This window comes from Spodoptera frugiperda, chromosome 29 (assembly GCF_023101765.2).
Source record: "Spodoptera frugiperda isolate SF20-4 chromosome 29, AGI-APGP_CSIRO_Sfru_2.0, whole genome shotgun sequence".
Taxonomy (NCBI): Eukaryota; Metazoa; Arthropoda; class Insecta; order Lepidoptera; family Noctuidae; genus Spodoptera; species Spodoptera frugiperda.
Genome location: NC_064240.1, coordinates 10,898,767 through 10,924,975, shown reverse-complemented (window position 1 = coordinate 10,924,975; position 26,209 = coordinate 10,898,767). Strand labels below are relative to the sequence as shown.

At 33.1% G+C, this 26,209-nt stretch overlaps 1 protein-coding gene across 2 annotated transcripts in view; it reads right to left on the bottom strand.

Moving 5' to 3' along the window:
* LOC118268228 (tyrosine kinase receptor Cad96Ca) overlaps positions 1–26,209 on the bottom strand; it is a 116,468-nt gene that overhangs the window by 32,257 nt on the left and 58,002 nt on the right. For both annotated transcript variants that reach the window (XM_035582621.2, XM_035582620.2), the window contains exon 3: positions 2,440–2,663. In XM_035582621.2, the coding sequence (XP_035438514.1) occupies positions 2,440–2,663 (224 nt within the window). The remainder of the gene's footprint in view (positions 1–2,439; positions 2,664–26,209) is intronic.

Below are 26,209 nucleotides of genomic sequence, written 5' to 3'. Positions count from 1 at the left end.
CATTTGTAAGGCGACCTTTATTTTAGTTTTAAAACGAAAGACTTCTACTGAAAGTTCAGTAAAGTTCTTTGTAAAGACAGGGTGGACAATTTCAGTATTTCAGCTGTAAATTTACTGAACTGAGAGATTTCCTGGCCCCAGTATCCGACAGCGAGATTAATGGTAGCACGGTTACGCGACAATTTTTGTCTGAACACGCTGGAAACTGTAAATAGGATTTAGTTTCCTTTTTGTTTTCTGATTTTATAAGACAAGCAACGAGATAAAAGTAATTGAACTTGAATTGAATTCCTAAAAGGCTTATTTTTTCAACTAACTTCTGCGAGCTTCTGATAAAAATAAAACTAATGTGTATACAAAAGAGTTTAGATAAGTTATTTGTAAACATGCGTACAATCACGTGTTTAAATATCCTTCACTAATTACTAGTCACCGTATATAAAAAACTGTAAGCGCGCTACCAGCGCACGGACCGCGGGCTTACAGCCTTTTTGTTTTGACGTTATGAAATATATTACTACAAAAGATTTAATGTTCAAATTTAAATGACAAGTCAATCTGCGTTGAAGCTGTGCCGTTTAAATGTGATATGTCCTTGAGGTATTAAGTGTTAAGCATTACTCCTAAAATATAGATGTTCAGTATTCATATTCCCTCTTTGATTTAACCCTTTACCTCGTGACAGCAATGTTCAGTAAATCTAAATATGATAACGAAGCCATCTTTCTCACCTGCCAATACATCCAGGTTTCAATTTATTGGAACTTTGTACCTATGTACGTGATAAAAAATACGTGGCCAATATTTCTTTTATTTCTTGGGGAACGATATTGTTTTAAGAAATGTTTTCGTACAAAATAGGTACAGTTCTATAAAAAAATCTTTGGTTGAAGAATATCTTGTAGTATGTCTATTCATGAGCTGATTATAAATTAGTTTGTTTGTTTGGATATCAATCACGCTGAAACTACGAAACGGATTTTTATGAAATTTGGTATACATACAGAGTATGAGCTGGCTTGGATGATAGCATTGCATAGATAAAAAAGAGATAGATTTTTTATCCTACGGGAATGCGGGCGAAGCTGCTGGCAGAAGCACCCGTAAGTAAAACATCTATTAAAATAAACTAATACACAGTTGCCCTGTGGCGTTGTGTAAAATAAGATGTCGGACATTGATGACAGTAGCCGGCAGCAGCGTCAGATTGCCTTTGTGGGAATCTATTTGATATCTATGATTTATTTCTAAGAACACTACAATTGTTCACAATTGACCAGTTCACTGTATTTAGTACCTACTTGGAAAATTCAAGAAATGATTTTTCTGTAGGTCAAATGATCTTAAACGTAGTTACCAAGATATTATTTTTTTCCAACAAATCCTTTTCGAGTTAATATGTTTATTAATTAAACTAAGATATCAGTTTACTCACCTAGTCCTAGTAGCGCTTTTCTTAGTATATTACTGAGAAAAGCTTTACTAGTTTCGAGTCTTAGAGGGACTCTTCCTCATGAGCAGCGTGTGTAGACGGCGTGATGTCGCGCGTTATTAGAGAAATATGTTATTTATATTTTTTACTTTTCGCTAATATTTTATTACAACAAAATGTTCGTGTTGTATTTAAATCTTTATCGAAAGATAAAATAAGTTCAGCATCTTTAGAAGAAGAAAAAGAGAACAAATTCAATTGAATTTCTATATATAAAAATCCTATAATGCACCTAATCTAAGTTCACACATGTTGCTTAAGCACGCCTACAAGTATTGATATGACAGATGTTAAGACATTCCACTTAAAAATCTGACATAAAATAAATCGAAAGTTAGTGTTGCGATTTAGATTGACTCTTAAAAGTATTTACAAAGCTAAACTTGTTTGAAGATAAAATAAATAGATAATATTGACTTTTGGTCACGATTTGCAATACGAGTATACAAATTGTAAAGTAATTTCAGAGAATTTTTGTAACACAAAATATTGTTCGAATTCAATACTTTTTACCCTATAACCAAACCAATTAATCTTAAGATGACTCAATTAGAATAGACTTTTAAAAATTGTGCATAACATACTAGATAAGTTATATTATTAAAAATATAAAGAAAATCTTTGTAATCATCTGAAAAGATCGAACCTCAAAACTAATTCTTATTAAGTAATCTTGCGTCATTTAGTGAGCCATATTTCGGCATGAATGGGCCGGCTCGACCGCAGTAATACCACGGTTTCACAGAAAACTGACATGAAACAACGCCTGTGTTTTATTTCATTGTCTCTTCCAAATCCCCGATTCCCTAACAACCTTTAAATTCTTAACCCCTAAAAGGCCGGCAATGCACTATCCATGGGCGGCGGCGTTTCCATATTTATCCTCAGGTAATCCTCCTGCTCTTTTACCAGCTTACACTACAAAAAAAAAAAAACTGAAATCTCACCTTATCAATAAGCGTATCATTCACAGTCACAACTCCAGTGATTGGATCGATCCTGAATGGTGCCGGTGGATCAGTGGTCTCCAAACCGAAGGTCACAGGGAGACTGCTCTCACTATAGACCTTGGTGACGAAGGATCCTATCGGCTCCGTGGGCATCACATTCCAGTTTCGATCGACGTGCATAATCGCCGGGAGATTGAAGCCCGGAGGCGCTTGTGATGATGCTGGAACAAGAGGAATGGAGATTAGAAGATGGGAAGTGAAACAGTTTGTATGGGTCTCGATATGCTTTAAACACTGTTGTATAAATGGGCAAATGCATGTAGAAAATTAATGAGCATTTCTCACCAAGCTAGCTCAAAGCAATTAACGATTTTAAACTTATCATTCACATCAATAACCTGTAAGTGGCCAAAGGCCACTTCTCGCACGTATAAGATTTGATTTTGAGCATTCATCAAGCGATGAGCTCAAACTTATAATTAGAAGTTATAAACCCAGGTTTCCTCACGATATTTTACTTCACAGTTTGTGTTTAAGTTACCATAGAAAGTTAAACTTATAAGTTTAACTTTAACATATAATAAAATTAATCTTTAGCATTATTATGTATCATCAAAAAGATAGGCACCTATATTAAAGATGAAATTTAGTACCTATATTTGATGATGATTGTTATATAGCTATAATAATGGGGAAACAAATCAATTAAGACCCCCTTTACAATATGAATGTAGCAGTAATACTCGTAACCCTCAAACATGGCAAATAGATTTTGTATTGTCAATGGGGTACTTTGCTTCAATTCCCATCTCTAAACCAACGCCAGGAGAGTTTACTTTCAATTAAACCATGTCATTAGAACATTAATATTGTAGCACTTCCACCTAAACTTCAAATATGAATGACAATATGATGAGTAGTATTATTAGAAGCTAGTTTCCTGCCTCATCCCTCAGCTATACATAATGTGGTATTCATTATCAACCTTTATCCATAATCATTCAATCCAGTCATTGATAGATTATCCCCCTCAAAAAAAGCTAGATGGTATAAAAAATGTTCAGACCTCTTCCATGTGTGAGTATCTATCGATAGTCACTAGCGACAACGTTAATTTTTTGTATGTCAAATTTTAGTTCCTCATTTGACCGGTAGAGGCGTTGTATTTGACAATTATATTGCTTCAAACTCATGATAGGGGATTTCTTTTGAGTTTATTGCGAACATACCTACAAGCTACAATGTAACGGAGAATATGGTTTTATGATTAGTTAGAAAATAATTAGAATTGAACCATTTTATTAAAGGTTTACTATCTTTCACATAATATTAAATTTTTTGTACCTACCATATTGCAACAAAATTTATGGATTGGAATCACGATACATATAATGTTTTACGTCCATTTATTACCAACTGCACGCTCGTTTGTTACAATCTATAATAAACTTTACTCTGTACATTATAAGTACTATATTTTAACACCTCGCTTGTAGATCTAATGCATCATTAGCGTAACGACGTGTTAATTGACTTCACGATCAAAATCTTAATGTTTTGATATAAATTTTACAACATATTAAAGGCGGTTCAACTGTAATTAGTAGATTATCGGAGTACACAATATTCTCTAAGTATTATTATTAGTCATAAAAGTTAACTGTTATGAAATAAATCTGCTTTTAACTACAACATAGTCATGAGATTGTTAAATGTACCTATTTTAAAATAAACTTAATTAAACTAAACTAAATTAAACTTGAGTTGTGCTGTCCACCAATCATATTCATTCATCACACATAGCTTAGCACTGGTGGAAACGGACTCAGATAAGCTATGTTTTTTATATGGAAAGATGCGCGCTATGAATGGATTCCCTACTATCGATAGATCGTATACTCGAGCCGCGCATCTTTCTCCCATAGCTACATTGCTTAGTATTAATGGAAAACGATCACATAGTTTCACAACTTAGTTATAAAATCTTTGTAGCATAGCTACATACCACATCTCTGGTGCAAATAAATTCGAAAATCCAATAAAATATATGATAGATATATTTTAGGTTAGTTATTTTAGGTTGTCCTGCAAGAATAATGTATATTGTTCTTTGCAATTAAATGGCTTACTTCTTTTTGCAATAACAGCGAGCTCACCAAAATGAAAATCAAAGGCATTATCCAATGAAAATTGGATGTGAGTAAAATCATCTAAGTTCAGTTACTCTTAAGGAATTTCACTCATGCTGTTTTCTTTCATTTATTAGTCTGAAACATACGAGTCACAGCTATTAAGCGCAAACAATAAATACTGAAATGAAAATACTTAAACTAAGTTTTAATATGTCTGTCGGTGCAATCTAATCTTCGAAATTGCTGAGCTGATTTTATTTAAACTTTACAGACGTGTTATAGGAGGAACGATGTTAGTTAATTTTTTCTCGACGAAGTTTTCAAAGTTGTTAAGAATTCCTCTCAAGAAATCGCGAAAATGTGTATTGTCTGGTGATTTCATTAAAATGTTTAGTTTGTATTAGACTTGTACTATTTAAACACAGAAAAATGAAACTGTGAGACTTAATAATGTTTCGACCGATCAATCAATTACTTCTAATGCAGTAAGTAAAGTTAAATCAAGAGACGCAAAGCGGATCTTTGTCGTAGGCTGGAATCGATAATTTATTGATTTCTCGCAATTCGTGGCAGTTTTTCGTCAATTACCAGCGTGTAGCACAAATTTGCCTTCTCCATTAGTTTATTACTGAACGACTAAATTTAAATATTATTTCAGCTTTGAAAACCCACCTATAATTATTATTAACCATTTGTGACGACAGCTCACAAGGATAGTAAATCAATTCACTGTTGTATAACAGTTACTTTGATTTATTGTACCTGTCTGTACAGATCTAAGAACTGCCTGGAGTCCACTGACAGACAGACAACCTGTCTATGTTACAGTTACTGTTATGATATTATTACTTAGGTACTTGAGTTGCCGAGTTTAAATGTGTCAGTTATTTAGCCTGGGTTTATCTCTCCGTTCACAAATAATGAAGCGTAACTATGTGATAGGTTGATCTCCGTTTATATAATTGTAGAACAATATATCATTATTCAAAACTCAAAGCATTTATTTTAATTAATCCTAAATTAGGCACTTTTGAAACGTCAAATTGAATTGTCCGTCAGTCTGTCTGTCAGTGAAGCTATGTGTTCGTTCCAAAATGTAGCTTCGAATGGAGAAGAACGAGCAAGAAACTCCATATATTCACGATAGGAAGAAGAATTTGACCACATTTTTTTTGCTCAAATGACAAATATAGCTACGTGCCTTATGTATAAAATTCTCTAGTATACTTTTTGCAAGAATAGTTCAAATCCTACTATCTATTCAACACTAATAAATAAAATTGGAATATCTGTTTATAATATTGAAATAACCGATTTTTACTACATGCATATTTATTATGAACATAAAATTTTTATCCTGTCTGTCTGTCTGACTGTTTGATCTAGCTAATCTCTAGTCAAAATCGGTTCCACCAATTTGAACTGATTTTGACGAGACTTTTTTTGGCAGGTAGCTGATGTACTAAGAAGTAACTGAGGCACATTTATTTTAAAAAAATCATTAGCCAAAATTCTGTCAGTCTACTGACACAGTATCCTATGCAAACGAAAAGCTAGTATGAAATAGAATAAAATATTTATTTACATTTTTAAAACATCTACCTTTCCTTAATACAGATTGAAAGAGGTAATGCAAGTTAAGCTGCTCAGTTCAGCCAGTTTAAGTCAACTTCTCTTTAGAGACGAAACAAGCAAGATAGCTTTGAAACGTCTAATGTCGTAAGAGAAGACACAGCACACAAGCTATAACAACCAGTATAAACTGACTGTCGAATGTGTGGAAAGATCAAACAAAGCAAGACCATGGTAAACTGGATCGTTCTGTGTAGCCGTGTATACTTTGCAAAGCCTATTACGTGCATTCAAAGACTGTAAGACGTCTGTGCTTCAACTGAGATTATATTTTTACTGAGTTTTATAATATTAAAACAAAGTTCTAAGAAAGGTTTTAAAAGATACAACTACGTTTTAATGCAAGTACTAATCTAGTTTTTAGTTAAAATTAACTGTGTATTATCAGCAACCTATAAGTGGCCACTACTGACCAAAGGCCACTTCTTACACGAGAAGGTTTAAGCACGAATCACCACGCTTGCTCAATGCGAGTAAGCGATCTCAGACCTATAATCAGAAATTATAAGCCCAGGTTTCCTCATGATCCTTCCGATGTTTACCTTCACCGTTTGTCAGTAGTTTCTAAATAGACTTAGAAAGTATGTACATAATATAATAAATGTGTTTAGTGGTATGTACATATTTTAAATCATTATTATTATGTATCATCTATATTATGGATCTATATTATAATGATAATAGCATACAAAATTCTACTTTTATTTTATCCTTAGGTTCAACAAAGTAAAACCAATTTTTCGTCAGTTTTATGTTCTACATTACAGGAGACGAGTTTATTGCCAAACTTCGGCCACAGTATATTTTATATGATGCAGTGTATTTTAAAGTCTGTTCACAGCTTCATGCTTAACTGAAAATTTCAAAAATCGACCTAGATACAGTAACCTTTGTACGAATTTTCTTTACGTTGAGCGAAAACGAAATGAACGCGCGTACGGCTCTTTGATTGGCCAAAGCGCATGACCCAACCAATCAGAACGCGCTATCGGTTCGTTTTTGTTAAACGTAAAACAAACTCGTATTGAGACTAAATAACCTGAACCTCTTTTCTTGGCAGTTACTCGACTAGCAATGCAGTAAAACTCTTCAAGAATTAGAAGTCAGTACCTCGATCGCAAACTCCTTATAATTTAAACTTAGATACAAAAAGTTTTTAGCTTGGATGTTTTAAGATTCAAGAGCTCTGAGAGTGGAATTCCAATCCAGTTCGTACTTTTTATTCTTCATTGTAATTAAAAAGTTTTTGAAGTGAAACTATTGTTTCTTTTTATTTATGAATGGTCTTTCTGTCTTTAAGACAATTTTTATTGGTGTAATCTTCTTGGTCACGTATTAAAATATTGAACTATTTAGTTTGAAAATTATGACAGGTATACGTAATAGAATAACTATGGAGTTTCTTACTCGTCTTTACAATGCAACAATTTGGAACGAGCCACTAATTTCATAAAAACCGGTAAACGAGCAGACGGATCACTCGATCGTAAGCAATTGCCATCCCGAAGGACACTTTTTGATATAAAATGCATTAACTAGCTACATAGTGCCTACCAAGGCTAATAACTCGTTAAAAATTGATCCCTGTTCTTTCTCAATCAATTTCAGTTAACCCTCGATGGAACTACTGAATCTTTTAAATAACTAATTCGCCTACTCTCGGGAGAAACTAAAGTTTAAAAATTTAAGATAGTTGAACATTTTACGAGTCTACAAACTTTTAAAGTTTTTATGATCGCGTGTGACCCTATACCGAAAATTTTAGTTTTTGTAATTACGTTTTCTTACAGGAAAATGTATTTTCCTTAGTTTTTTTTATGGTATTAACCGGTGTAATAGATACCCGAAACACAGAGGCTTTACAAGATGGGGGAAGGAAGGGGTGTAATTGGGTTTCCGGTAACCTCACATATCAAAACACAACGCAAGCGTTGTTCCACATCGGTTTTCTTGAAGCTATGGACTCACTCCGGCCCATTCGTGTCAAAGCATGCCATGGCATGGCACCACACTTAAAAATGTCTTATTATAAAATCTCCACTCTTCCTAAATAATGTCAGTGATAAGAATAGGATAACGTAAAACATGGATCGGTCAGCACTACAAATAGTTGGCTATTTATGGAAAAATACTACCATATGCCTTGCTATGTTATTACATAATTATTTTCCTCTTATTTGATACGGAAAACAATTACCTACGTGTGTCATGCCCAAATATCGGATGTTACGTGCGTTTATTTTTTCGGGAAAAATGTATCTATTTCTTAGTTATTGGACTCAGGTAGAATCAAAACAATTATTGGCTATAAATAAGTTTGTTAGCAAATCATTATATCTATTGTTACTTTCAATAAATATCGATTAGTTAGTATCTTTTTCTTTAAACGATACTCTATTTTACTTCACACGTTGGTCCGTGGTTATTAAATTTATTTTTTTTAAAACAACAATATTTTTTTCATTAATGTTTACCAAAAAAAAAAAACAATATTTTATTCGGTAAATAATAAAAGTTCAACTGTATTTAATTTTAGATAACTTCAAAACAATTCACATATTGGTACCAGGCTCTCATAATACGAAAGGGTTGTCACTGCCATCCGACATCAAAGCTTTGTTGGATTTTTCAAAGGGTACATTCGTACTGTATCGTTGACTGGGTAAGAAGTATGTTCCGTCGAAACCTGTTTCCCTGGTACATTTTGCAGCTGACATTGACACTTTGACGGTATGACAATGTTGGTAAACAGCTCTTTGTAGCGAGTTTTGTATGGCGTGAAAACATATTGATGAATTTGGTTTTGATTATGAATGTTTCTTGTTTGATTTTTATAATTATCAGGTGAGGAAGTTATGATTACATAAAAGTATGTACATACAGTATTTAGATGAAACTGATAATCTATTGGTGTGTATTTTTAAGTGGGCGCTTAGCCTTGAAACTCATTTCAATGTCGATGTAATTTCAATCGAATAGAATCTCAATAATGATTTAATGTCAAAACAGTATAGTTTGAATGGTGTTGTGTTGCCCCAATCGTATGTGTTAAAATAGCATTCAGAGTACGGAATACTCGTATAAAGCCAAACTCAATACTATTTAGTTCATTCAATATCCACACAATACGGATGCAATAGGCGTTAGTTTTACGATTCAATAGAGTATGATATCTATTTATATTCATAATATATATGTCGATCGATCAGAATTGGATTTAAGAATAAGTTTTGCTTTATAATACACAGTATTTAGAATGATTTTTACGTTAATGAAAATAAAGGTAAGTAGTTTTTGTTGTATAGTTTCATTTTCACAGATCCATTTAACAAAAGTTACCTTTCCCACTCTCTAAATTAGATAAGTACATCTTTTATTACATAGTCCTACATCCCAATACACGAGTTTCATTGTGACTGTTTTTCTCCTAAACGGCTGCACCTATCTAGATGTAAGTATTCGATCCTCTTCACATAAAATGCTTTGCAAATATTGCTATCACATACAGACTTACTTAGCCTTAGCACACAGCATAGATAAGTAATTAAATTAATTTAAACAATGAATTTTCCTTCATGTTAAGGTCTTCATCACCATTGGCATCGGTGTCAGGAATGACAAGTATATTACAATGAAGGCACATACTTACCTTGGAACCTGTCATATTACTGTGTTGAATATGAGTACCTTAGGTGTGAGATGAGATCAGCATCTCTAAGTAACTATTAAATACTTCATATCGTGTCTGTATTCTAAGGTAAGCTCAACAAAGTAATACCTTGGTATTCTACCACCATCTACCACATCTACACAACATATACAATAGTGGTATTATACACAATTACATTACACACAATGGTGGAAAGGCAATAAAGAGTTGAATATTGTATATAGCATATTATTTTCAGCTGTAATTATATCTGTCCCCACATGGTAATATTGGCAATATTGGCTCTGGTATTTCTATTCATTCTCATTTAAAAAATCGTTTTCCCACATAAGTTTTCCTCCTAGGTCGTGGGTGCGTTTACAAACATACAATTTCATATACACATGACACCTTGACCCAGAACAACAATCTGTAGATCACACATAGAGTTATTCCGTGTGGGAATAGAAACCGCGACACGTTACACGGCAGCCAGTTTCCCAACCACAACGCTAACTGTGCAATCAAAGATCAACGAGGGAGTGAACTTGAGTTCAATCCAGCTGGCACTCTCTTGTTCAAAATATGGGCCACACTGCGAACTAAGCCGCTCAGGCCGGCCGCTTCGCCCCGTACGATAAAATTTTAATTATCCGGAATGGAAAATGGCTTAGGTATATTCTTTTAAAGTTCAAAATGCTTTGCTAATTGGGTGCTCATCACACATTTAAGTCATGTTGGGTATTATGTCTAATTCTGAAAAAGGCTTTCAGCGTATTTAAGTGGGGTAATTTTAGTATTTCATATAAAACGTTAACTTGTTAAGTACATGGATTTGGTTTTTTAAATGTTCAACTCGGTGATGGTGGTCTATATAATTTAGACAGTTTTATTTATTTCACCCCTAAATGCATTCGTGTTCTTTCAATTATGTAGAAACTTAGATAAAAAAAAAAAACAGTATACAGGTAACCAAATCAAAAAGATTGCTTTAATACGGAGTCGCTAGCAATTTTTCGCTATATAGTTTGTTAGACACACGACGCGGCGATTGTCGCGTAGCTACTCAGTGTTTTTGAATATGCCTCTAACATGGCTTGAAACTAGTCGAGTCTGCAGGGTGGGGAACGATTTTTATCATTTTAATTGTTTTTGATTTCGAGTTAATCATGCAATAGCAGCCTTAACCAGTAGCTAACAACTATCATTACATACTATAAAGATTGAATTCCTTATTTTTTTTTTCGAAATCTCATTTTTTACCGTCACCTGTTTACAGCGTTTCGGTGCGTTCCGTTTACATTCTGTATATATAAGGGAGAAGTTTGCACGGTACATAGATTCCCATTCAATCTTCTAAAGTAACATAAATTCTCATGGTACGCAGCGCTTGCACGAAACATTTGATTCTCAATGGGGTTTGTGTTTTATTGAATACCCACCTTTTATGATACTTATTTAGAGAGGAGTTTAATCATATGTCTGCCTCGTTGGCCGAGTGGTTGCAGGTGCAACTGACGGGTAAGGGGTCTCGGGTTCGATTCCCGGGTCAGGCTTTTTCGAAAATTTCTCAGTAGTAACACGGAGTCCGGAAATGTACCTGGTATATAATGGCAATAGGCTCACCACCTATTACATGGGACTTGCAACATAAATTGTGAAATGTGGGTGGACATTAGCATTATGTGCTATAACGTGCACCTCTACCTACCCCTTCGGGGATTAAAGGCATGAGGTTATAAAAAAATATATGTTTTATCATAGTGTTTTGCAAGTGATGGTAAAATATACTTTGGAGATTTTTCCACAGTAAATGAAGTTAAGTGTGAGATAAGTTCTCTCACTGATTCGTATTACATACAAAGTATAATATTATGTAAAATGAAAAAAGGAAAACCAAATAGGTATTTCTTTTTTGTATCGGTAAAATAAATCGTGTTCTTTTTAAAAAATACGTTGCGTCATACGATACGATAGATTTCATCCCGTGTCGTGAGTGCTTCAAACATACAATATCACACACATGACATCTAGACCCGAAGCAATAATTTGTGAAAGTGTTGCTCCGTGCGGGAATCGAACCCGCTAGCCGTTGCACGAATCTCAGTTGCCTAGCCACCACGTCAACCGTGCAGTGAAATGCGTATCGTGTTCGGAGATGGTTAGGTAACTGAAAAGTGACAAAAAAAATTTTTGGATCACTCGAGCGAAGCCATTGACGGATAGGTAGCTTATTATATTGGTGGTAAAATTGCGTGAAATTATTTTTAATAAAATATAAATAACACAGCACGTCATACTTTTATATTTTGGTACTTCTATGAAACAATTATATTGAAAGAACATGAAGTACCAAAAGAATGTCTACATCACCGTCAGAAACGTTCAAAAAGCAATTTGTCCTTCGCTCGAGGCACACCGAACAATTCCAAGAAGCCTGCTTATGGTGAACTTTTTTCATTATGCAACACACGAACTGAATCAGTAATAATATGGTAACATGTTACGTGGACCATAATCCAAGGTTATCTTTGAGTGAAAGTGTGAGGTCGGCTGGCTTTCACCGATGACTGTTTGTTTAATATTCACCGTCTCTCTCCAACACTCAAATGAAGAGAGCGACAAAAAATCTTGATTCGACTCGCCAAATTGTTTTGCAAACAAACTTGGTGTTTGAAACTTTGAATTCGAATACCGCTGTTTGGGTTTTTTTTTGTGTATGATGTGTAGTTATGATACACGAACGACACAAAGTCATTAAATATGCATTACGTGGATAGTTGTAAAAGGCTTTTCTATTTTTCTTTGTAATGTGAAGACAAAAATACATTCAATACAAAACAACTTCCATTCACATTTTCTTTGTCCATCACTATTGTTTAACAGAAATATCATTATTATCTAATACAACATAATAGCGGTTATCTATACTTGATATTTATATCTGTTACTAGTTACTAAATTCCGTCAGCCGCTTAGCCCGTGGTCCCGTGGTATAAAAAGTGTCTTTTGTGTTATTCCAGACCATAGCCTACCTTTGTTCCAAATTTGATTGCGGTCCCCATCAGCCATTTTGACGTGGTTGAGTAACAAATATACACACAAACTCACAAACAATCACTAAGATTTTCCATTACTACATATAAAAATTTGTAAGAAATGTCGCAACAAGAAAACTATAAACTGAATTCTACCAAAGGCTGATTGGCACTTCATTTTACTACAACTTTGAACTAAAACTGTTATCAATCTGTTACCACTAAACAATTTAGCTTTATGTCAACAATTTGTTAAACCATACCTAATTGGAGTTTATAGCTGTTTTCTATTGAGCTGACATTCTATGATAGATCGATATTATGATGATGATCTTTGATATTAGATTGTCAATTTTATTATATTTTCATGGTAAGTCCAAAATTGATTGAAGAATTTTGACTGTAGGGACAACTTCATGTATTAACATATCTAAAGTCTCCAATTTTAAAGAAATGAACCTTAAGCTATAGAACATAACGACAAAATTTTAACTTGCCTGGTCATTCGTATTGTATTTTGTTCAAAAACTGGTATTTGACTCATCGTATCATCTTTGTTCGACAATCTTGTTTCTGTTTGTGATGAGTCATTTTCTAATTTCGATTCTAAGTTACGAAATTGCTAACCCTTGCAAATTATCGAGGTTGTTCTACTTTTGTTTTTTACGTATATTGTACATAATATACTAGAGCTACTTACTTGTTATGATAGTCTCCAATATTGAAAGAAAAAATAAAAAAATATAGAAAGAATTTTGAAACAAGTCTTTGTCGTAGTTTTTACCCGAAGGTCTGGGTACTAAAACTACCTGAGTCTGACAATATAGGTCGACAACATATCACGAAATAAGACGGTATAAGAATTTCAAATATGACATTTTAAGTGTTCATACAAAGACTTGATATGTACTGATAATATTTGGCACTATAGTCACTTATTCAAACAGTAGGTGTTATACGCAAAAGAAGGTGAATTTGGGAAACAAATAAATTATAGGTAAGTGATAATTTGTGATATTTTCGACTTTAATACTCAGATATAGAGGCTAGAATTAGGTTTGTTTAATGTTTGGTAATAAGTTTGCACCTTATTGCAAAACTAGCGTAAAAGTGAAAAGTGAGAATTACTATGTTATGTGGATTTTTTTTTTTACCTACGTTTTTATCTGGGCTTATTCTAAAATGTGTTCTTATTCTACATGTGGTTTAAAATACGATGTAGGAACATGGATTGAATAGAGAATGCTATGATGGTCTACATGACAAAGGATGGATGAAAGCAGATTTACGAAAGAAATATACAAAGCGGATATGAATGGGGCCGTCTGTAGGGGACGCCCTAAACAGACTTATAGCGACCAGATTGGCCATAACATTAATGAAGGGCCAAATTAAAAGTACCCTTAACCGACGAGCAAGCATGAAAAGACCGATGACTGTTGATGAAGCGAAAGAGGTATGTAAGATAAGTACGTAGCAATTGGCGTTCCATTGTCTCTGCCTACCCCTATGCGAGACAGGCGAGTGGTTATAAATGTATGTACTACATGTGGTTCTTGTGTAAATTATGATAAGTCAATGAACTAAGTAAATGCAGTAAAAACTAATACAAAATAGTAGTGACAGCTGAGAAGGGTAAGTCTAGGTGTTTAGGTCTTGTAAAACGAATGAAAGAGGACTACAATAGGAATTTCTAAGATAGACAGATGGATAGTCACACGCACGAAGGCAGTACATATTACACCTCTTTAGGGAAAAAACGTCAAGTACACAAAAGTAAGACAGTATTGAAACATAACTAAAGCCTGAATCTAAAGACGTCACTTTATGAAATGGTAGGATGGTTTTACTTTTAAATCGGCCCAGAAATGTGACGTCAAAACTTTTGTAAAAGAATGATAACTAAAGTTGGTTGATACTAAAGGTATACTTTTTATACTATTTATTTTAAACGTTGCCAATAACTATGATTTTTTAAGAAAAGCGCCCTAAGTGACTGCCATTTTAGGGTGCTTTAGCTATATGGATGTGATTGGCGGAAGCCAAAAGCATCTACATCGACGCAGCATAGCACATATCTCGTAGAAAAGCAGGCATTTATTTAGGAAAATAATAGCAGTAGTGTTGTATGTATTGTAAGTTTGCTAGTATAAATTTACAAAAAATAATAAGAGGAACGTCGTCAAATTCTACAAAGTAACTTTTATAATTTTGAACTCAACTGAAAACAATTTTCAAATGGATAGACACAGAAAAAGAAATCTTATTTCTAAAGCGTTACAGAAGTTACACCATCAAACAGTCGGCGATGTCTCAATTTCAATTTTCTTCCAATATTTGGATGGAAGTAAACAAGGACAAGAACGGGAATGCTTTCACCTAAAAAAATAAAGGAAGAAAGCTATTGTCATTTGTCATTGTTAGGAAGTGAGCAGATAGTCAGGAAACATTTTCAAATAGAGTGATAAATTATAGAAGAAATCTTCTAGGCCAATTTCCTTAGGGAATTTAGTGCTAATGATTGCTCTTAGATGAGATTTGGAATGGAAGTCTATGCCTTCCTAGAATTCGTTAGCCAGAGGAGAAATTACGTTTCGAATGCGACTGGGAGTAATAAAAATTCGAAAAAAGTAGTTAAGTGAAGTGGGTGTATTTTTGTTTGTTTTCGTAGAAGAAAATCTAGTTTTTTTTTTTAATATCTTTTATTAAAAAAAAAAACTAGATATTTGATAGCTACTTAGTATCCAAGCAGAGAATGAGTGATGCCTTTGGAAGTTTGTTTTCGACGATATAATATTATATCGTATGATTAATTGTAAGTTTATCATTATTATTAAGCATCAATATCTGATGCATTATATGCTTACTTTAAGTCAATTTGATTAAATTAGGTACTTATGGCATTCCGACAAACTAAGAATGAATGAAGAATGTTAGAAACTCATGCTCTACGAGTTATACGTCGTTATTTGTTTGCATTGTTGAGTTAAGAAATTCTTCCACTAGCTCATGCTATCCTGGTATTTCATATAGTGTGGCAATAGCGCTTCATACGTCACCCGTGGAGGGAAAATTTGATGCAAAATCAAACGTCCTTGTATAGTTAATTAATAAAATATCTCGGAATTAAATAATAATGAAAAAAACTGATTTGAATATTGTACTCATAGATATGTATAATGTTTTTAACATTAACATTTCTTTTATACAGTACAGTTATAGAAAATTGTCACGAAGAAAATTCTTCTAACAACTACCTCAATAAAGTTATCATTGTCGAGTTTCTAAGGAAAGCATGGTGACCGCAAGAAAGTTCCACATGTACGTCTAGACGGCAACCGTCACACAACGAAAAATACTTTGTCCTTTTCCCATAAGTACATTACGTGTACGCGTGACAAGGACAGCCGATGGCAGCTGCATGTGAGTCTATGTGACCTTGATATATGGAATGAGAATCGCGGCGACATGACGTGTGTGCGTTCGAGAGTACTAGGCGAACAGAATCTCTGAGGAGGTAAATTGGAATTATTTACATGCAAGTTTACACCTTAACTTTAGGAGGTTAGAGTTGTTTTTCTATTATAGGATGGGGGGAAAATTGAAGGTACTGGTAGAGCCTAACGAAGGCGTCTTCACAGTGTTATGGCGTTAAACTCACATGCACTGTCACTGTGTGTGTGAGACTCAATAGGCCACCTGTCTTGACATATTAATTCGGAGCCGCTCTTCAACACACTGACGTGTGTCGTGCGACAAATATAAGGAAATGAGACCTCTCGTATTGGAATGTATTCGGTACTAAAGTAGTGCATAATATTTGAATACAGTTCATTCATGGACTATGTAGGTATTAACTTTCATAGTGAGATGTTACTTTGTATTAATGGAGCTCTAATATTCTTTGTAGTGATTGCATTTTTGTACATTTTTTTTAAGATTGATCGGATTATACTTACTCTACAACAATTATATCATTTCAAATTGTATGGCTATAATTTTAAAGTTACCAACTGCTCATTATTTTTCTAAATAAAAAAAAAATACTTTTTTAATGTATTGCCTTCATCAGAATAATCCTCACGGGAATATCTTGGAATACCTTATTTCTCTCTAGATGATTGTAATATAACTTTTAATATCATAAATTTTTTTTCTCTAAATCAGGAAGTAGGTACCAATTTTTTTACTTAAATTTCTTAATAAGTAAATTTTTTTGCAGTATTGCGGAACGTTATGGACGGAAAGTATAATTATCTAATTATTGGTTTCCTTCCTTCAAAATTGAAATCAGTATTTTTTATTCAATAAAAATTCCTGATAAATATCCTTTTTTATTTCTTTTTATATTAGGGAAGTAATGGTAAAATCAGGAACATTAATTTTTTATAACGCTTTTAGACACAAAATAAAATTTTATAAGGAAAATAATGATAAAGCTACATTTAAAAGTTATGACGAGAATGTTCGATGTCGGCAGGCAAAATCAATTTTTTATTTCATTTTATCTTCATTATAAAAGGAGTAGCAGCTAAGCTATTGCTGTTGGTATTAATGTACCTTTATAAGTTATGTACTTTTATGAGTACTTTTTTATATAAAACAACATAATAAAAGGTAAGTTTCGAAGTACTTGGTTCACCTATTTATTAGATTAAAATATGACTAAACAGCCTTAATTAACCTATCCTGTTACGAACCGCCTAACGAGTTACCGGGGCTCCGGTTTGAAAAGCATGAGTAGTAAGGGGTTGAGTTTTTAGTCAGTAGGAGTCTGACAGTCCCTCACGCCTCACCCAAGGCGGGAGAAGTCATTGGGTAATTCTACCCGCTCAAACAGAAACCTCTGCCTATTTTGCTACTTGATAATAATACATGTTACCTGTATTAGGTACTTAATTAAGATCACTACAAATTAATCAAATTCAGTAATGTAATACATAGCCAGTCCATTGCCCAGTCATCATGAACCACTTGCTTTGAGATGGTACATCAGTAAACCAATCCACTCATGTAGTATAATCTGTCCAAATTAAATTATGGTTAGTTTAATTAGGGATTCAGTTACCACATGATTGACTGGCTTGTTGGTCGAATTGATAAAATGCATAATTATCATAAATAGGTCAATATTTTTATATTTACGCTTTCTATTTCCCAAAAGATTAGATACGGGTACACATACATACAAAACCTTACACCTCACTCCTCTCTCTGGAGGGTAGGCAGAGACAATGGAACGCCAATTATTACTACGAATCTTACATACTTCTTTCGCTTCATCAACATTTGCAGATATTAATATCCAATGTCCACCAGTAATGTAATGAATCTCCAGCAAAAAGGGACCTAATTCTAAACACCAACTAGGTAGTCTGAGAGTTTTCTGTAAGTCAGAAAAATAATCAACCATATTATATCCTACCAGGGAATCAGCACAAACCAGAGCCTTGTGTTGCAATCACATTTAACCAACTAAGCATTTATGTATGTATAAATATAAAAATACCAAAATAATAATAAACACTCAACGCTCAATAAACCCATTTATTTTCATTCAAGAAATTGGCTTTCAACAGTTATCAGAACCATGTTTTGTTAAATTATACAATTTGTCACTGTGCCACTTAAATCAAGAGATATTTTATTTTGTTAAGTTAAAGAGAAATATTTAAGTTTCAAATAAGAATTGGTGATAGAACAATTTAATACTTATACTTACTGTTAAAGAAGGATAGATTAGTACGATTTGTATTGCGATTTTTATAGTTATTTTACATTGGGATTAGTTTATTGTCACGTTTAAGTCTACTGACAATATTATTACAACTCGAGAATTAGAACTCAGATTCAGTTTTAAAGGTAGGAAAAGTTTTATAACCATGCGTTGAATCAAAATATGTACCACGTTTCACGCATATCATTGAAATATTAATAAATAAAATCTCCTAATGCACAATTTCTTAAAGAAAAATTTGAACCTTAGACTATTCACTACTTTAACAACAAGACAATCGGGAAAAGAAGCCATTATTGTATTCCAACTCTGTAGATAAAATCGCAAGATTATGTCGCATGTATAGTCGCAGCTATTGTCCAACTATTGCAGAGACAGTAACATACTTTAACTAAACTTATTAAACTTTAGTCGCCTTAAACTGAGTGGTAGATAACTGCAATTTTAGTCTTTCATTGTGACGTGCTAAGTAATCGAAGTTACTTTGTTGTATTTAGATGAAGAAGAATGGATCTTAAAATGTAACTTTGTCATGAAATCTGACTTTTGGAAACTTTTGACGTATTTTATATGAAAATTCTTGAGAAAAAATAGCCTTATCGAAAATTCTTAGCAGACTTTTAATGTAATTTCAACTTCCAATATCTCAGATTAAGAGATGTCCCATTTAGATATAATCAAACCACTCTTCAAATATCCAAACCTTTTTCCAAGCCTTTTTCCTTAATACTTTAAATTCTGTCATCTTTAAAACCCATTCATTGAAACACGAAAGCCTACATATACTTCTCTCTATCACACACACAAGCATGCAAAGAAAAAAGAAAATTATTCCCGCGAACACCGATACACACCGGAGCTAGACACATAGACGTGTATCCATATGCCGTCTCGTTCCCACATCACATTTTAGTGAGCGTTAGAAAGAAACAGGTATAGGGATCATAGAAAAGTTTTCTGTCAATGTGAGTTCACATGTGCGCTTGTGTTGATACTGGACTCTGGATACGGGCGTTCCACATACGGGATCGGCTAGACTAGACCTGTTGCTATGTTATGATGCCCTAGTACTTTCTAAGAACGTCTAATGCTCTGAGGAATCTAATACACATGAGAAATGAAGGTAGAGAATATCTAAACACGTTCTATGTAACTTGTTTTTGCTCTTTTATTACATTTTGGAATTTAACCTACTTACAAAATACGTCTAATTCTTATTATCAACTAAATTATTACGTTTTCTTGTGAATGCAGATAATCAGCCACGTTTGGTATTGAATTAGGTATTTTAATTAACATATAGAATAAGAAAATAGGTAGTTGATTACTATTATAACTTAATGTATGTTGAATAAGACATAATTTTATGAATATACAATTAACGTAGTAGGTTTATATTTGTATAGCACATGTAACTATGTTTATATGTCGCTAATAATATTCAATTAGATAGTTCATTGTACCTGTTTGTTTCTTGAAATTAATTATACCTTAAGAAAATACAGAATAAAAACGTTTTTATATTTGTTTTTATTATTCCACGCCATTTCTGTTAAAAGTAATGGGACACCATTTGTAGAAATATATCAATTATGTATGTCACTAACAAGGTATGAAGGAATTTTAATCTTCTAGACCAAGTTGAACACTTGCAATTTATAATCCACGTTTTTTCGCTTCTACGTATGAGAATAAAAACCCAGTGAACAGACATACGTGTATAAATGGTTGAAATTAACGTCATTGGTATGATAACTTATTCTATTGTACTTTTGATATACATTGATTTAACTAAGATTTTTTTATTTTAAGGTGGACGTATCATACAATGACTTCTCCCGTCTTGAGAGAGGTGAGAGGGAGTGTCAAACCACTTTGTACCTATTCCTGCTTAAATAACTATATCTGTTGGGTATATTTAATTTTTATCTTGAACTGGGTATAAATAAATGTACTATTTAAGATTGATATAAATTGGTAAACTGATATTTTGCTATTGTAGTTAAAACCTACAACACTAATATACTTATGTAATTTCGATGAAAATAAGAGAATCCACCCAAAATAAGAAATACACAATGCTTAATGAAACTTATTCAACAATTAAACTCTTATACGACACGAGCATATAAACGACTAATTCTACTACAAAGTCGATTAGAACTAGCAAATGAATTGATATTACTTCCGTACTGCAATATACCCACGTGCACAGATCACAATAAAGCCGAGAACACAAGAGTCACAGACAGCACAAAGTTGCAATAAAATATTTATTAAGAGTTGTTGTTGCCTTTGTAACTATAAAAAGCTGACAAAAATATTGATTGTCTTTTCAAAAACGCTGTTTCAATTGGTCACTCCTTGACAATATAATTAATAACAAATCTTACTACTTTTTATAATTTTTCATACACACAATAAAGTTTATCACATGTTTTATGGTTTGCGGAACTAACTATGCTAAAAAAGCAATGAAATAAAAGTAGTCTTAAAATTAACAATAAATTATAATTTATTTATTGAGTCAAAAACAACCTTATTTACCTATAATAGGGTATAGTAATATGGATGAAATCGGCACAAAAATTTTAAATCCCTGACTCCTAAACTAAGTTATCCTGTGTCTCAGGAGTCAGGTTTGGCAATTTGTGTTACCGCCTTTATCCTTTAATTTTAATTAGTGCTACACCGAGCTTAATGATAATTTATTGTGTTCTACAGTGCAGCGTTGTGTAAGGCACTAGAAGTTGGCTAATACTGAAATTACTGATGACAGTATTATTATCTTCCCCGTATAGGGAATAAAAGATTTTGATACACACATCATCACCATCATCATATCAGCCACAAGAGGACCACTGCTGAACATAGCCAGCCAGCCAGCTTTTAAGTATCATTGACATAGTTGGGAGAATTGTATTTAGATTACATTGTACAAATTAAGTACACTCATCTTTTAGTGGTTACATTGTTACTGATTTAACCAAACCATATACTTATTGGGTCTAATTTTAAACCCCATGCTATTACTAAGACTTAAAAAAATCACTTATAACAGTTAAACTTTCTTATAGTAGAAGATCCTTAAACAATGACAACTGAATTCCTTAAAACACGAGTACCAACAAAATCTAATCGGGAAGCATCCCACACTTTTATAGCCTTTCCCAACCACGAACGAATTACTCGGACAAAAAACTAATTAAACTGAATGATGACTAGGATATATAGTAATTAAGTAGACTCAGAAAGTTTCACTATCAATGTGGAGTCATTAATCCTAAGGAAAAGTGTTCTGAAGACAATAAGTAACTTCAAATTAACCAGTTTTATGTTCTCTCCAACTTAATTAAGGTAATTAGAGCTAGAAATTTGTTTTAGGACCTAAATCTAGAGCGTTGTTTATGTAGCTTTTTGGTTATCCAGGATATTTTGGGCTAGGTCTTTTTAGTGTGGCTATTTAATCCTTAGGTAATTTAGGGTTTAATGTAATTGGCCATAAATTGCGTATAGATTAAGACTACTATACAGTTTTTTTATTCGTTGTGAATAACGTAACTTTACTAAGATCTCTGTTACCCGGAGCTGCGGACTACCTAGCCGGTTCTCCAGCTCCTCCAGCATATGTTTTATGGTAAACGAGCAGACGGATCACTTGATGGTAAGCAATTGCCGTCGCCCATGGACATCCGAAACACAAGAGGCGTTACAAGTGCGTTGCCGTACTTTTGGGGGTTTGGAAGGGGGGTAATTGGGCCTCTGGTAACCTCACTTACAGAATGAAACAAAAGACAACTTTAAATTGTACCTAATTATCGTATCTCAGTCTAATAATACTCAGGTCAAAATCCTTTAAAGCTACGGTCATTGACCGGCAAAGATTTTACTAGAAGGCTAATATCAAACATTTTCCAATTTGACGGATAGCTAAGCAAAATAACGATGACATGTTTTAACATACCTTTAAAGTTAATTCCGTTTAATCTAGCCTTATTCATCGTTAACCCTTTGGGCGGTAATTGGATTCCTGTGTAGCCCTAATTTACCTTTTAAAAAACCTTTTTTAGTTATTGTTGGCATATACTTGTAATTTTGTCGTGTTAATTACTTCTATCTTGTGTGAAGTATTAACAAAGTATATTTACAAAACGAGTATACATATTTCAAAACTGTTATTGTAAGCCCTCTTTTATTTGTGTAGGTATTTCAATTTTATATGAAAAATAGGATGTCATGTACTATGTATAAAGTTTGACTATATTTTAGGCATAGGTGTCGCATAAAGAAATATTTTTTTTAATTGTATCTTGTCTCCAATAAGGAGATAGTTTCCGAGGATAGAACAACAAATTGCGGATCGGGTAAAGAATTATTATGATATACTACGTGTGAATTATTATATTTTTATATTTATTTATCTATTTTCAGCCATGGTCATCCCACAGCAGGGCAAAGGCCCTCTTATATAATACCCTCCTTCCACTTGTCTCTATATAGAGCTTTTTGTGGCTAATCCTTTTCATAGTTTTCTTTTCACGAGTGAATTAGCTATCACAAAATATAGAGAAATATTTCATATCAAATTACGCTACTCAGTCAATCCAATACAACATAATATTTTGATTAGATTTCAAAAAATAGTATTTTAGTGTTTTACTCCAATGCTTTAATTAACATATAATGTTAGATTTTAAATCAAAAATATCTAATTTGTCAAACGAAATTAGACTCTATTAATATCAAACTACGGAGTTCAATCGCAGGAACGTTCGAATATTGCTTTGTTCGATTCGATTTGTTATTAATTCTTGTATTTTATGAGTACCTGGTACAGTTTTAGTGTTATGATCCGTTTTAACGAGTACATACGTATTGTGTGAGTTATTAAAATACGAACCCTTTTGACAGATTTTTTTTTAATTCTGTTTATATTAGTTTTTCACGGATTCTTGGTCCGTGCCGTTGTCATGTTTTTTTTATAATAGGTAAGTCTAATATTTTTTTATAGTACCTATGTTATACACTACAATTAACCACAACTATATATTATCCCAGTTAAAAGGTTTGTAAACATAAAATATGAAAAAAGTATTGCCAATGCCAAATCAGGGTCTGTATGTTACGATATTTATAACGATACGACGAATTCATTCCTTTTAACAAATACTTGCGTATCTTTCAGTCCGTCTGAAATGCATTAATGAAAGTAGATTTTTGTTTTTATGTACCAATAACTTAACCTTTTTTTGACCAATTCATAAATAACACATTGTATAAATAAACACAATAGGCAACTATTACCATTTATTTCACTAGTCTAGACAATAAAAAAAAACTAAAATAGCCTTTCTACTAACATACAGTCTCCTTTTGACCTAAAGTTTCTACTTCAGTATAGGCATTGAGTAATTAAAAATAGAATTTATGAATAAATCAGTCGTTACTGGACACGCTTAGTGGTGATAACACATTTACCTACTGACCATATTTTACTTGACTTTTAAATGTAAATAAATACATTTTAGTGTAATTACTAAATGATTTGCTTTGGCTATTTACTTTTTGTTTCAATAAGTAAACAAAGTCAGCTTGTAACATCTTTTAAAGACTAGCTTGTGCCTGGGGTTTAATTCGGGTGGATTACGGACTTTGTAACGAATAAAAGTAGCCTAAGTTACTTCTTAGTACATCAGCTACCTGTCAATAAAAGTTCCGTCATAAACTGTCCAGCTATTTCAGAGAAAGCAGCAAACAAACAGAGAAGCAAAAACTGGAAAAAATACTATATTACTATATTAAAATATTAAAAAGGTTTTAAGCAGCTTCATAATGTGTATCAAAATAAGGGAAAGATGGGATGATAACTGAATTGATCAGCCGTAGTATATTTCAAGTCATCTTATCTATTCAATGAATGAACGAGGAAAAAGTTCTGGTTTTATCCAAAGTAATTCGTCACAAAAGCATAAATAAGAAAAAAAAAATGTTTCAATTCTAAGAACTACTTATACTAAAGAGTAACCAATTGTTTGATTACTCTTTTGTTCAACTATTCGTCAACTCAATAATCGATTAATTAATCAGTCCATTGTGTACTACTAATGATTTATTCATCGATTTCTAATCGATATTAATCGATTAGCCGTATCTACCAGATAATCAAAGCTATTGAATCGAGTGTAGTAACTCCTTTAGAAGTGACTTAGCTCAGTACAGACCACATCACATCAACATACGCTTTATTTTGTATTCTGTTGTTTTAATTTCAACTTTATTATTATCAACAATAGAGTTGCAAATCTATTGATAAAATTGGACAAGTTAGTGTAGGTTGACATGCGTTTTGTCCATTATAGAGGTCGCAGTGTGGGCGGTAGTACTTATAGCATTGAGGGCAAAACTGACATTGTCATGTTTGAAGGACATTTATTTGGTATGTTATTTGGTGTTGAAATTTCAAACACCGTATTTATTGAACCGTTACAAACTGTCATAAAAATAACAACATCTTATATGTTTACCTAAAGGAGCTATCCTTTGGGTAAACATTATTGAGGTTACCAATTACTCAAAGGGTTGGATAGCCATGCTTCGGCATGAATGGGCCACCACAAATGGGATACCATGGTCTTACAGAAAACCGACGTGAAACAACGCTTGCGTTGTGTTTCGTTTTGTGAGTGAGGTTACTGGAGGCCAAATCTTCCTAATCCCCGATTCCCCAACAACCCTTAAATTCCTAACCCCCAAAAAGCAACGCACTTGTAACGCCTCTGGTGTTTTGGGTGTCCATGGGCGGCGGCGATTGCTTACCACCAAGCGATCCGTCTGCTCGTTTATCGGCTTATACCATAAAAAACCTGAAAAATGCTGGCTGGAAAATTACTTATTGTTCACCCAGTTTACTTGTTATTCACCCAAAAGGTAATACATAGGTAATTCGATTGTGACTAGATCAATGAGAGTGATCAGTTTGACGTAATCAAAATGTATAGATTTTAAATACAGTAATATTTTAAAGTCTATACGTAGACTGATGTTTACGACACTATACTACACGTGTCTCTATTAAAAAAAAAACAGTTACTAACAATTTATTTTCTAGTGAAGCCAAAAACCAATTTCTTGATTACTTAATCGGCTTCATTTCCTTTGACTGTCCAAAAAAATACTTCAGTCGATGTTCTTCGAATTTTAATCAAGTTTAGAAGATCATGAAATGAGTTTTTGCTTGGTAACCCAGATATCGTTGAGTAAAATTCTTACTCTTATAGCTAAAATACTAAAGTGATAAAAGCTAGATGATGTGTAATAACAATTATCTTATAAACTAAAAAATACATCAATATAAACTAAGATACCTATTTATAACTTAAATATAAAAAAAGAAAACAAATATTGCCTTATTAACCTTATGAACGCTACAGTCGGCTATAGGCGACAAACAAACCTGAACTGTCACTGTGGGGTATCAAGAAATATTAATTTTTAATTACATTTCTATAGCCCACAGTGGCGGTCAAAGGGTTAAAAGTTTTAGTGACAGCTGTATATTAATTACTAATATAAAGTCCTT